Raw genomic sequence first — 14,284 nt, forward strand, 5'->3', positions numbered from 1 at the left:
TAGCTCATGTTTACCTTTTTTTACTTTGGTGCCTCAATTAATTTTCATTTGTTGATTGTTGACTATTTTACTAGATTGTTGATTTAATAATGACATTAAATCGCGAAAAGCCTAAATTGCTTATTCTCATGATCATTGTTTTCCGTTTGTAAACAAACTTTAAATTGAAAGCAATCAAATTGACATTAAACTTATTAATTAAATTGCTAATTGGCAAAACAAGTCACATTTACAGATTAAAATTTCCGGTTAAATTGAAAGCCAAATGTTGGTTAAAAATAAATGTTTATTACGATCAAATCAACTAATCATCAAAGCAATCTAAAACGCTTTTACTTTCACCAAGAAATTTCATCATTTCCCCTGAAATCTTTAATCTTTGTAAAACTCTGGCCATTTACAGAAAAAGATTAAGCTTGAAACATTGTCTTTCTGTAATCACCTTAAAATGTAACTTGAGATTTGACCATTGCCCAAGTTACCGCAATTAACCGTTTAAATTGAGTTTTTGATGTTGGATTGAAAAAGCAAATTACAAATGTTTTATTATCAAAACTAAATCAATGCAAAACTGAATGACTTTAACAATCAATGTTGGGTTAACATTAAATGAAAACATCTTAACTGATGGACAGTTTGGAGCAAGTTTTGTTGACCAATATATCAGATTGTAAAGCAAACAAAACGGTTTTATTAGTTGAACCACAAAAACCAATTATTGCTATGAATTGACATGAGATGACGATGAAGAAAAGATGATTAACCGATGGAAATGCGAATAAGAAAATGATGATAATCTCATGATTTCCACAATAATAACGTCTAATATTTCCTCATTGAAGATAATTCTTTCCTCTTCTTCTTTCTTTTCTTTCTTCTTGTTCCCTTGTCTTCAATTTCATCCTTATCTCTATCATATTGAGATTTCCTGTAAAGGTTCATTGAGAACTCCATGTTGCCCGGAAATTGAAAGAACACCTGACTTCTTAGCTTTCACTTAATCTTTTCTTGCCTCATCTTGTTCACTTGCGATTTGTTGACCTCGACAAAAAAGCCAAAACTCAGTGTCATTAATAGAGTTATCAAACGCTAAAGGCTTCCAGATCAAGTAAACCAATGAAAAATAAACTCGTAAAAAAGCGAAACCAATTTCAAAGGAATCCGTACATTTGGGTGAAAATTTGTGAGAAGTCAGACATTTCTACTTTTAATGATTGTTGAAGCAATTGATTGAGCTTGAAATGAGAAAAGGTTGAAATTTTGGAGCAAAAAAAGTCTATTAAGAAGTTGAAGTTATTTTGCTTTTCTCAAAATACTTTTGCGGTTACACTTTTCCTCATCATCATCATTTTCATCCTCAAATTCCTAGGTAATTGAAGTGTTCTTGTTATCTTACTTTTACTCTGTTGACTTGAAATGACAAAACTTCATTGAACTTTTTTCCTTGGCCAAGTTTGGAATAAAAAATTTTTTCAATTTGGAAAACAGACGAAATTGAATTCATGAAAAACTTTCTCTTTTATTGAGTAAAGAAAATATTGTCACAACATTGTCACGATTATTATCTCTATCATTATCATTATCTTTATTATCATCACAAGATTATCATGACAAGTTCATTGTTCACAAGTTTTGGTAAACTTTCATCATTTAACTTTCAGCAAACGCCTCATTCATATTTATCGTACAGAGAGGTTAACCAGTCAAATGATAAACTAATTGATTATCAGACAAAAGCTATTAAACTTGAATTAAAATGTTGAAACAAATTGAACCATTTAACAATGAACATCGCCCAAAATGTTGTTTACAACAATTAGATGTACCATTAAAAGAGAGCAAAGTTTCATTAAAAAAAGGTAAAAGTTTAATAACGAAAGTACGGCAAAATATTTTTCCATCCCAATTGTTATTTACTATTTTACGAGCAATTGCTGGTTATAGCAATTATTTAATTATCTGATTATTTGATGCTAATATTGAACTTTTCTTTTCTCAACAGTTTATCCTTTTGATTGTTCTTATGGTAACTGTGGTAATAAACCTTTTATTTATCATAGACACAAGTAAACGTTTGAAGGAAGAGTCATTAATGAAAAGTAAGTTTATGGTCCAAGAATCAAAATTACAGGTTCCTTTGGTTGCAATGGGCTTTGGTTAATACCTGGATTTGTGGACTTAAAATTTATCAGACTAAATTTGTTGTTGTTTAAGTGTCTCCAGATTATTTTGCATTATTATTGTGACAATTGATTTAGCGCAATTGTAAGGGAAGATTATTACATTTTTTTTTTATCTTACAGCATTTAAAGACAGCGAATCTATAGTTGAAGTTGTAAATCAGTTTCAATGTGTCTATCTTGAAACTTGAAAGCTTTCCTAATGTGTTAACAAAAAGTGAACTTTGATTGCTTTGTCGTTGCATTTTCTGGTTTTTAAGGTTTCTGGTTTTCTTTATTGATTACTGATTAGTTTATTGTAAATTAATACATTGGACATGTTTTATTTTGTTCATGGAAGATTGTTCAACATAGTGAATGAACCTTTCTGTCAAAGGCTGAGTCTCAATAGATCGCAGTATGATAACTACCCGGCTAGTTTGGCCAATAGATAACAAGGCAAGATTAGTGTCATCGGGTTATTTTTTATCATTAATGTAACAAGAAACGTTCAAATGTTAAAACAGTACTTTATCGTTAACAAGCTTTCAAGTTTTGATCTTGATAACAATTGGACTTTAACTCATAGACTTAGACTTCAGATATTGATTTGAACAAAATTTTGTTGCTCTAGCAATTTTTTAAAGCTTGACACATGAGCAAGTAAAATATGAGCCTAAAAGCTTATTGAATCAGACAATTTCATCTAAAGAGCAGCTTGAGTTTGAAAAATCTTGAGTTTCATCTCTAACGTGATTGATTCCTGAGACTTTGTTCTTTGAAATTTGACCATTTTCATTATGAAAATAACTGAATAAGAGTTGTATTTTCGTGAAAGATGCAAAGGTTTGAAACAATGCGATGTGACTAGACAATTAAACTGCCTTTGATAACCTAATTAAACATTTTACTTGGGAAAAAACTTGGAGCTATTGTTAACTCAATGTTTGGCTTGATTTTTCGTGTTGATTTAATACTTGAAATGCGATTAAGAGTTAAATTTACAGTAATAGTCAAGTCTAGGTTTGGATTAGAAAGTTGATTGAAGTCTTTTTTTACGGTTTAGTAGAGTCAACCTGATGGATGATGTGTTCAAATGTAATCAAGTTAAGAGATGATCAGGAGAATGACAAGTTGAATGTTTACCGGTAAAAGCAACGTAGAGACAAGGCAAGAGGAAAAAAGGCAAAGTTAAAAGTAAACCGTTTATTATGTTGAACGGACAAGATTTTTGTCACCTCTCATTTCATGTTAATTAATTTAATTTGATCAATCAATTCATCTTTGTCACATCTTAATGGTTCTTGTGGTGTAACTCAAGGGATCCATCAGCAACTCGTACACATTCACAGTTGAATCATCATGAAAAAGGGAAAAGTGAAGAAAAGACAAAAGACAAAAGTAGGAAGAAGATGGCGAAACAAAAAATAGATGAAGATGAGGAAGACGAGGTAAAATAAGGAAGAAAAGATTGTAAAGAAAAAGTAATTGAATGATTTAAATTTTGTGCCAATTCCCTTCAAGGAATTGATTCAATTGAAGGTAAACTTGCTTCTTGTCTGATGGCCTTTTCCATGACCTTTTACATGTTACATGTTCATTAGCAAATCTTGATCATTTTCACTCCTTTTTTTGTTGTTGATCATATTTTTTTCAAATTTTTATCCCTTCATTATGTTAACACTTGGAGTGACAAAGATAGTAAATTTTTCACAGAAACAAGTTGAACATATTTTTCATCTATGACAGTTAACGAAACAAAAAAAGGGTGAAGTTGATGATGGAAATGGTAAAATTAACCTTTTCATTGTGTTCAATTTTATTCAGCTAAATGAATGACATTGGGAAGGAAGAAGATGATATTAACTTGATGACATGAATGTTACTTGATCATTGGAATGATCATGTTGATGATGATTCCTTTTCATTTCATTTTCATTGTTCATTATCATTGTTGCTCCTTTTTCCTCGTCTTCCCTCAGTGTTTATATTTTTCACCATTTCTCTCCAGATTCTTAGAAACTTTATTCACTTTTGTTTCTTTCATTATTTCTCATCATTCTTCATCTCAACCTTTACGTGTCTGTTTGAGCATCTTTTTTTCAAGTCTCTCTCTCTCTCTGGTTTTCATCAAATGATAGACACAAATGTGTTGGATACTGTTGTTCAGAGATGAAGAGTTAAGGAATGTTCACTGAAATCAATTTGGCCGGGTGAGAGTGGAAAAGGCATTTTACTTGCCACATTCAAGTCAAAAGTATTACAAGAATTACATTTGATTGATTCTGTAACAACACGAAATGTATTCAGTGTTTTATTTCTTTATGAGCCTTTTCCTCTCTTCTAATCAATTTCATCACTTTTACCTGGCATGTTACATTAATTAACTTTACATCATTACAAATGATATTAATACATTGAATCATACACTTTATTATTGCTGCACTTTTCAAACAACAAACACCTTTTTATATCATTACAGTGTAAAATGCATAGCACTTAGATAAACAAGATTATCATTATTGCAAACTTTCTCATGGTTAGCATGATGAGAAAAATATATTTCTCTCTTAATGAACGAAAATCAAAAATTGATTATTTATCTTTTTTCATTCATCTAGTCAAAGAGCAACACAAATTGGCTGTTCAAGTTTCAGTTTAGTCAAAAGGTGAATCTTTCAGATTTAACTTCCAAGCTAATCAAGTTTATCTTGAATCATTGTTGAAACAAGAATCAGTCAATCCTTTGTTTACAATGATGAAGTTGAACCAGGTAAAGACATTTTTGGAGGCAAAAATTTCAGTCCAGAGTAGGACATTTCCTGCTACTAATCGTGTTATTATTAACATTAAAAACAACTATTGAATCAATTGACATAACCTTAGTTGTAATAACGAAACCTTTCAACTTTTAATTCAAAATATGCTTTATTTTTGACCATTTTTCACCTTAACTTGTCTTTACTGAAATGTATTTTTACAAACGTTTAATCATAATGATGATCCGATTGTTCACATATTCAAAGTTGAATTGATTGATCCTTTAAAAGATGAAAATCAATGGGTTAGTTTAAATTGAACATTTGATTCTGGTAAACATTAAAGTCTTACTTGAATGGGCAAAACCAAATTGATCAATTTTTAACTGATCAACCCCAATATTTTTACCGTCGATTGCATTTTGATTGTATTGAAGCAACTGATTATAAATAATAAATACCTATTTCCCTTAATCGTTAACAATTGATAAAAACAAATTTTCTTTTTTTTCCTTCTTGATTCAGGTTCCTCAGATGAAAATAGTATCTCGTTTGATGAGCGCTATAATGGTCTTAAATTACAATCAGAAAGCCTTGCAAAAGCATTAAATGTTAAAGTATTGTCCAGTCAATCAAAAGTATCCGTCATTGTTGACGGTACAACGGTAAGTCGCTTTAACCATTCAATCCGTTGTCAAGAATTGATTATCAAACTCACTTTCAATCAATCACATTGCAATTTGCATTCCTTTTATGAACAAATAATCACCAATTTAACATGAAAGTAAATTATTTTTAGCTTTACAGTAATAATTGATAATTAATAGTCTTTTTCATACCAACAACAGCAATGTTCAGTAAAAAGGATGAAACATTATTACCATCATTTTCATAATTTTCATCAGATCATCATCATCATCATTACCATTATTATTGCTATTATCATTAGTACTTTAACAACATTATCATGGATAAAGGTATTAATTCAATTTCAACATTAAACAACTTAATATGATTTAATTTAGTTGATAAATATGAAAACAAGCGAAAAGAAGATGAACAAAAATGAACAACATGAAGCTTTGGTGTTACATTTCAGTTTATTTAATTAATTAGAGCTTATCTTGTCTCTAGCCATTATCATCATCATCATCATCATCACTTGAATTCTTTCTTCCGGTTCTCAGCATCTTATCACACCAAACAGGCAAACATTTTTTGCCAGATAAACTTTGACCCTCTCATAACAGTCCAAACGGTCAAGATATTCAATGGTTAAAATGATGATAATGTTGATGAAAGGCGAAAAGATGATGAAAATTGTGTATAAAATGGAATGAAAATGTTCTCCTAATTTTCCATTTATTATCATTTCTCTGTCAGTTATCATTTTCCTCTCTTTGTTCAACTCCAAAGATGACATTCCTCTCATCTTCTCCCTAATTGTATTCACTAATCAACTAATTAATCAAAATTATTGAACAAAATTTTCACCTTTCATCACAAAAGATTGTCTTTTTGTTTCCATTTGTCCAAGTCCAATTCAAAGTCAACTTTGTGTCCAAAAATGTTAATTGTTTTACTTTGCTTTAAACCAACAATCTCATTAATCATGAAACTCTTTGATTTAATCAAAACTTGCTTGAAAAAAAAGATGAAAATACAGCTTAAAGATACTCAGAAAAATAGATGAAACTTTTGTATCATTCAGATGAAGATTGGGTTCAGTTATCAGAACAAAGTTGACCAAATTGCATTTAAATAAAACTCTTGAAAATGATTAAAATACTAGCTTCAAGTGATAGTCAAGGAAAGTCAAGAGCGACAGTTTTAAGCAAAAAGACAAGATTGAATTGACAATCAAACTGGGTCGAATTGAAATCAAATAATGATTATTATTGTGATTAACAATTGTCCTAACTAATCGTCAATATTTAACAATAGTTACAAGAGCTTTAGGTGTAAATCAGCAAAAGAAATTCAGAAAAAAAGATTCTCTAAAAAGCACAAAATGGTTAAAATGAAGCGACTCTTCAACCCATAGTAACAATTAATGTTATTAAAAATACAATTTGATCAAGTGATTGATGTCGCTTCAACAAATCAATCAACAATTGGATTCTTGTTTTGTTTCAATTAATGTTGTCAAAAAGGTTGACAACATTAGTGATTAAATTAATTACTGTCAACCTGGTCAACAATTGATTGATTTTAAATGGTTAAAGGTGAAGCTCAGTATTGCAAGTCAACTAATCAATAATCAGCTGAAATTATTACAGACCAAGTGCGATTGATTAAATTGTCTAATATGAATAGTCGGCTTATTGATGAAATTCAACTATTATTGGAACCATTGATTGACATGATAGTAAACTTAACATGGAAACATTAAAAATGTTTCTTGATTTACCTTTTGATTGATATAATTATTATTATCATTACTGTTATCATCATTATTGTTGGATGATTCTGGTTATTGCAGTTTTAGGTAAAGCCGAACCCAAAAATGTTTGTCTAACTAGAAATGTTAGACAAAAAAAGCTGAATTTGGGTGTAAATAGTTGATCAGTTGTAATACATTATCATTAACATAATTATTTTTTGATTTTGCATGTTAATCTTTACCCTTGAACGTTGCTATTAAAATGGTTATGTTGATCAGTTTAATCATTGATGGTTAGTTAAGTGGCTACCAAACCTTATTATGGACAATCAATAATCTTTCATCTTTTCAATTGACCCTTTTAAATGGTCAATTCAGTCTCTTTTTATTCACGTAAAGTTAATCATGTTTGCTTCAGTTATAATCAGGTAAACCTTTAATTGTTAACGGTTTTCACAGCTTTTCCCTGATTATCACAGATAACTATTAACACTTTGTAATCTTTTCAACATTTGGTAAACATTATTAGTTCATTTTCACTCCCAATCACTTTGACTTGTTCATTCATCATGTTCATCACTTGATGTGTTTTTTTGCACAGCCAATCCCATGAGTCTCATTGAGATGAATGAAACATTGCATGAGCTTTTTTCACTCATCTCTTTGTATTTTGCTGCTCTTTACATATTCAGGACATTTGTGTTATAATGCAAGTCTATTTTTTTTACTAAACTTTATTTCATCTGTCTTGTGGTTGTTGGTTTTTTGTGCCTTTTTTGTTGCTTGTATTTCAATTGATTTGGTAAAATATTTATATAATAAAGATATCATTTTTTGTTACAATTTCATCTTTTATTCTGGACCAGTCAAGGTGAAAAGATGATTTAAAATGGTAACTTAAAATGAAATTATTTTATTTGTTAAGATAAATATTTATTCACGCTTTCTTATGCTTTTTTTGGGATTTTTTACTGTTTACCTTTTCAATTTTTTTTTGCATCAAACAATGTAATGTTTCAGTTGAAAGTTTACTTGTGATTAAAATTTAATCATTTTCATCTAACATTTCAATGTTATTTTATGTTCAACATTGTAATTGAATATTTTTTACCTTTTGGCTAATTGTAAAGGTTAAGGGTAAAATTTTGTATACGAATGATTGAAGAAAAACGAAAGAGAATCGACAAGTGTCCTGTATTTTGAGTTCCATAGCTGATTAGTTTAGGTTAGGTTGTTGAATTGCTGATTCGCTAGCTTGCTTTCTGGTTAAAACAAGTTGAATTGTGGTTGAGTTTGTACTTTGTTTTACATCTCGATTTTCATTCTGGCTTTTTCTTGATTTTTTAGATTAAAGAAGATTCTGATGAAGATAAAGGACGTGGCATACATGTATTGATACTTAACCAGGCCAGTGGTTCTGTGATGGCTCAGCGAACCTTTGATACTTATTCACCGCATGAAGATGAAGCCATGGCTCTGTTTTTAAATATGGTCTCAGATGGACGAGTCATTATATTCACAATTAAAGATGAGGGTACTTTTCAGATGAAACAAGCAGCTCGTGATTTGCTTAAACGCTTGGGCAGTAAAAGAGTCTCTCATCTAGGTTGGCGTGACATGTGGGCCATGGTTACTGTTAAAGGCGGTAAATTGCTTGGTGAGGGTTATTCAAAGAGCCCTGAATTTAACTCATGGGGAGCTCCGGTTGTACTTAAAGTTGAGCTTCCTTTGGTTCCATTAGAAGAATCTGAATGTAACTGGCCAGAGACGGAAGAGAATCGACGAAGACGATCTTTTTGCAACAGGATTGAAGGGTATGGGCAAGTTTGCTCTTGCTCTGATCCTGCACCTCTATCATTTCATCCAGAACCGGTAAGTTGATTTATCTCTAATATACATTCAAATTGAGATCACCATCATCATTATCACAATTGAATTATTGATTTATATTGAAAAAAATTATCAAACAGTCTTTCACTTTGTGACTTTTAATATCTTTAAACCCTTTTTTCAACACAAGATGGTAGTATTTATAAGCATTGTTTTTCTTATCATGATGACCGCGAAATTTATATTGAATATGTTTCATTGTTTACTCTTTTATTACCAATTTTAATTTAATTATTTTAATTTTCTCTTTTCTATTTTAGCTTCCAGACAATAAAGTGAAAAATATTCCTGTAACCATAATTGCCTCCAATCGTCCACATTATCTTTACAACATGTTGCGTTCACTTTTATCCGCTCAAGGTGCCAATAAAGAGATGATAACGGTTTTCATTGATGGATACTTTGAAGAGCCACTTGAAGTTACCAAATTATTTGGCCTTCGAGGTATTCAACATACACCAATAGGAGTTAAAAATGCTCGCATCTCACAACATTATAAGGCTAGCCTTACAGCCACCTTTAACCTTTTCCCTCAAGCTTTATATGCCATCATTCTGGAAGAGGATCTGGATGTGTCACCCGACCTGTTTTCCTATTTTAGTCAAACCTCTCGCCTTTTAGAGGAAGATGATTCCCTTTACTGTATATCAGCTTGGAATGATCAGGGTTACGAGCATACAGCTGAAGATCCCTCTCTACTGTACAGGGTTGAAACCATGCCTGGATTGGGCTGGATGTTAAAACGTGATTTTTACAAAGAGGAACTGGAAACCCGTTGGCCTACTCCAGAAAAACTTTGGGACTGGGATATGTGGATGAGGTTACCTGAGATACGCAAAGGTCGGGAATGTGTTGTACCAGATGTTTCTCGTACTTATCACTTTGGTTCCTCTGGACTTAACATGAACTCCTACTTCCATGACACTTACTTCAAGAAACATGCCTTTAACCGAGTTCCTTATATTAAGCTTAAAAATGTTGACAGTGTGAAAAAGGACAACTACGAGCAAACTATACAGGCAATGTTGGAAAAGGCCATTGTTTTAGATCACAGTAAATCACCCTGCGAGGACAACTTTATCCCAGACACTCGCAATGAGGTTTACGCCATGTTCATCAAAATGGACAGACCCGGGGACTACAAAACCTGGCTTCAAGTGGCAAAATGTTTTAAAATCTGGGATCTTGATCCTAGAGGTTACCATAAATCAATGTGGAGACTTTGGTTTAAAGGTAATCACATTCTTATTGTTGGTGTTCCCAACTCACCCTACTCTGTATTTAAACCAGCCAAAGTGACGCCAATTTACCTGGAAGATCACAGAATTGACAAAAATCAAATCAAATGATGTAAAACTATTATTATTATTATTATAATTATTAAATATTGTAAATTATATCTAAATTAAACAACAAAAAAACAAACATAATTCAAAGCCTCAAGAGTTACTTGACAACGGATTTCAGTCTGTAAAAGCTTATTTGGTAACCTAAAATGAAGCTAATGTTATCTCAATGATCAAGCAATGCAAGTTTACCACAAAACTATTTCAATTAAATGTACCAGTTAGATGGTCAATGCAACCTTTTCCGAGGCTAAATTTCATCGTAACCTTAATTTAAACCAGTTTAATTTTAATTACAACAAAAAGAAAGGTTAACTTTGTTTCCATCTTAATTGTTATCAACATTTGAAAGGGCAGACAAAAGTTACATTGATCCATTACATTGATTAATTAATCGTGATGGAAACAGTGAATGAGATTGAAAAAGGTCAGCTGCGGAAAATGATTGAGTTGATATTAATAGATATTTTAACAATCAACTTATCAATTAATTAGATCTGTCTGGGTTTAAATATGTTTTGCTCTTAAATTAACAATCAGTTGACTTTATCTATCCATTACCAACCATAAATCGGATCAATTTCATCCATTCTGTTCATTATTTATTGATTAAACTTCTATTTATTTTCATCATTATTTAATATACAATTATAATTAGTTTACTATTAAAGTCATACATTTAAGATCAATTTTAATTTTTACTGTGTAAATGGTTAAAAGTAAATACGGATTATTAAATTAATGTTGATTTATTTATGTCAATCTTTTCGGGTTTTAAACCCAATTTCAACCTTACACCTTAAATCTGGTTATTCTTATTTTTAATGGTGACGGTTGAATGGTGAATTGAATTTTAATTGAATTGTCGTTAATGTCAGTTTGAAAAAATCAGCCCACTTACATTTGTTGGTTAATTCAATTGGTGTCACCATAAAACGGAGTTGGACCCTAATTTAGTTGAACTTAAATAACTAGATTGCGTATTTTCAGCTTAGAGCCTCTACATTGACAAATGCTTGTCAGTGACAAGTTGTCACCGCTATTTTCATTAACTCTTCTCAACGAAAGATGGCGACTAATTGAAATTTTAATTTTTGTTTTGACGCTTTTTTTCCTGTCTTGGCGATGATTAATATGTTGAAGAGGACGTTTTTGTTTGTGATTTACTGATTCTTAAATCGCCTTTTCATCCAGATTAGGCAAAATAAGGTGAGTATATTCAAGGATTAACATTTAATCGATCATTTTCAATCTTAAGTTTTGTTTATGAATATTTCATCAAACCAGTAAATAATTGAAAGTGATTTTAAACCTCAAAATGGAAACAACTGGAGTTATATTTCTTGAACAACTGTAATTACTATTTAACCTATTTTAGCAGTCAACATTATCGTGATCAAATCAACTTTCCTTAGTGAGTGGCTGTTTGGTGCTGAATCGCTAATACAGATATCCGAACCGGTGATATTTAGATATATATTTATCGTTTTTATCTTCATAGATTTATAGAGATTTATATCAGAGATATCATAGTTTATTTATCTAGAGAGAAATGTACTTTATTTATTTAATATAAAGATATTATATTGACCTGTAAATTGCCTTTGATTTAGCTAATTCAACAGCCACTTTTTTTAGCTCAATTCCTCACTAAAAATGTTATTCCATCAATTCCTCAAGCTAACTTGTTTTTGTTTTTTTTAACCAGATCTCTGTTGGCTAAATTGAAATGTCTCATGAAGTCACCTGATTGTGTTTTCATGGATTAGATTCGCGTTTTTTTTTGTCTATGGACATTTCTGTATCAACTACGGTGTAAATGAAATTTAACATTGAATTACTTATTCTGGTTGAACATCGATAAAACCTTGTTAATAATCATCTTCATTTTGATTTGTTCACATCTTTTAGGTGCCGAATCAGCCATTGTGAAATGGATGTCGGAACAAAAAAGGGCAACTGTAAATAATTACTAGCAATCAAGGCAGCTTATTCATAGACTTGGCGATATTCAATTGATAACTGGGTTGTCAGAGATCATCGAGTCATCTGTTAAACACTTCCTTTGGCTTTGTTTAACAGAACACATATCAATAAGCACATCAAAAAAATTCAAATGGTCATTTCGGCAACCCATTTTAGACTATTTTTTTTGTTGATTTCTCAATTGTATCAAGTATTATCAATGATACTTGATCGATTTAAGAGCCACATTTTCTGCCAACTTGAACTCATTCCGCTCAATATTGTAAACAATTGACTTTTCTATTTCTACTGACCGCAGCTCTCAAAGAGATGTACTTAAGAACCTCTTTAGATAGCAGGTTTACTGATAGCAAGATTTGGCTAGAATAAGTTTTTAAATTCACTGTATATGGCACTGGCTATGATTGCATCTACCAGTTATCTGGTCAAATCAATCCATTGACTAAATTTGGGATAAATTGTTTAAAGCAAGATCAAGTTTTTTGGGTAATTTTAATTCTGGAAGTGGAAAGATCTGATAACAATTTTCTCTGCATAAGTTGGTTTGAATTATGAATAGCTAAGGAGAATCCCTTTCATTGAAACGATGTGATGACCAGAAGATGAGGAAAATTTAAATTTTAAATTCGAGTAGGACTTGCGCGACATCTATCGCCAATTAAGGCAACTAGCGATAAATAAAATGTCAATACACTCAAACCTCTCATAATGAGACTCTCTGTGAATAGCTCTTAAGCTTATTTCCACAGACGCTATTTGAACGAAGGATTTTTTGGCTTTGTTTATATCGATTATGGTACATATTTGATTTGGTTTCATTTTAATTTAACCAATAATGATTCAATTGTCATCAAAAAACATGTTTAACTAATTATCAACAATATTATTGCATTAGAAACTGCATAGATGATATAAAGAAATAAGTTAAAATCATAGCGCTAATTGATTATTAAATCCATAGATGACTCTGATCAGAAATTGTCTCATTATCGGAGGGTCTCATTATGAGAGGTTTGAGTGTACATCTGTAAACATCTGATCCTTCAATTAACATGCAAGTTTCCATTCTTTGTCATTTTGTGCCATGTCCATGTATATCATCTTCTTTATTTACTTTTGTTAGTCTTTAGTTTTGGTGTCTTAACTCGTAGTAGTCATCTTTATTCCAAATATATATCAAATGGATTCCATCAGTCAAGAAATTTCTGATTATATTGAACAACGTGTGGCGGCAGCTCTCCTGGAAAAGGATGAAAGAGTCAAAAAACTTGAACAAGATAAGGCAAAGTTAGTTCGGATGGCATCGGAGCTCAAAAATGAAGTCAAAAATATGAGACTTACTGTTGCAATGTTTGAAAAGCAAATGGCAAATCCGTCGAGACCATTAAAACGGTTTGAACACAAATGTGTTGGCTGTGATTTTAGGATGTTACCGCCTGTGAAAGTACCTTCTGTATCATCATCACAATACCAACCACAATCTAGACCACAATCACTGCTACAAACATTAACACAACAACCATTAATACAACAACCATTAATACAACAACCATTAATACAACAAAATAAACCACCATCATTATCACCACCGTCACCTCCACCTCCAGCACCTAATGCACCATTACTCATGGCTAAATTAACATCATCATCGCCACCGCCTCAGCACTCAACATCTTCATCTGTAACAACTACACATGTGGAATCAACTTCAATGTCGGATGATATTGTTTGTCTGGACTAATCATGAATCTCTTCATTGGA

The 14,284-nt window shown here is 31.3% G+C and overlaps 1 protein-coding gene and 1 long non-coding RNA gene across 4 annotated transcripts in view; both read left to right on the forward strand.

Annotated features, from left to right (window-relative positions):
* LOC107359073 (protein O-linked-mannose beta-1,2-N-acetylglucosaminyltransferase 1) overlaps positions 1-10,618 on the forward strand; it is a 43,018-nt gene extending 32,400 nt beyond the window's left edge. For all 3 annotated transcript variants that reach the window (XM_015925522.3, XM_015925529.3, XM_015925538.3), the window contains 4 exons: positions 2,003-2,099; positions 5,444-5,583; positions 8,649-9,173; positions 9,452-10,618. In XM_015925522.3, coding sequence (XP_015781008.2) covers positions 2,003-2,099; positions 5,444-5,583; positions 8,649-9,173; positions 9,452-10,540 — 1,851 coding nt within the window. In that variant the 3' untranslated portion in view covers positions 10,541-10,618. The remainder of the gene's footprint in view (positions 1-2,002; positions 2,100-5,443; positions 5,584-8,648; positions 9,174-9,451) is intronic.
* Positions 10,619-11,604: 986 nt separating this feature from the next.
* LOC149093991 (uncharacterized) lies at positions 11,605-12,586 on the forward strand. The gene is made up of 3 exons (XR_016198329.1): positions 11,605-11,746; positions 12,246-12,352; positions 12,449-12,586. It is a non-coding gene; the product is annotated as an uncharacterized LOC149093991 (long non-coding RNA).
* Positions 12,587-14,284: the final 1,698 nt, after the last annotated feature.

Source organism: Tetranychus urticae, chromosome 2 (genome assembly GCF_039701765.1).
Source record: "Tetranychus urticae isolate SD_2017Ah chromosome 2, NJAU_TeUrti_SD_1.0, whole genome shotgun sequence".
Classification (NCBI taxonomy): Eukaryota; Metazoa; Arthropoda; class Arachnida; order Trombidiformes; family Tetranychidae; genus Tetranychus; species Tetranychus urticae.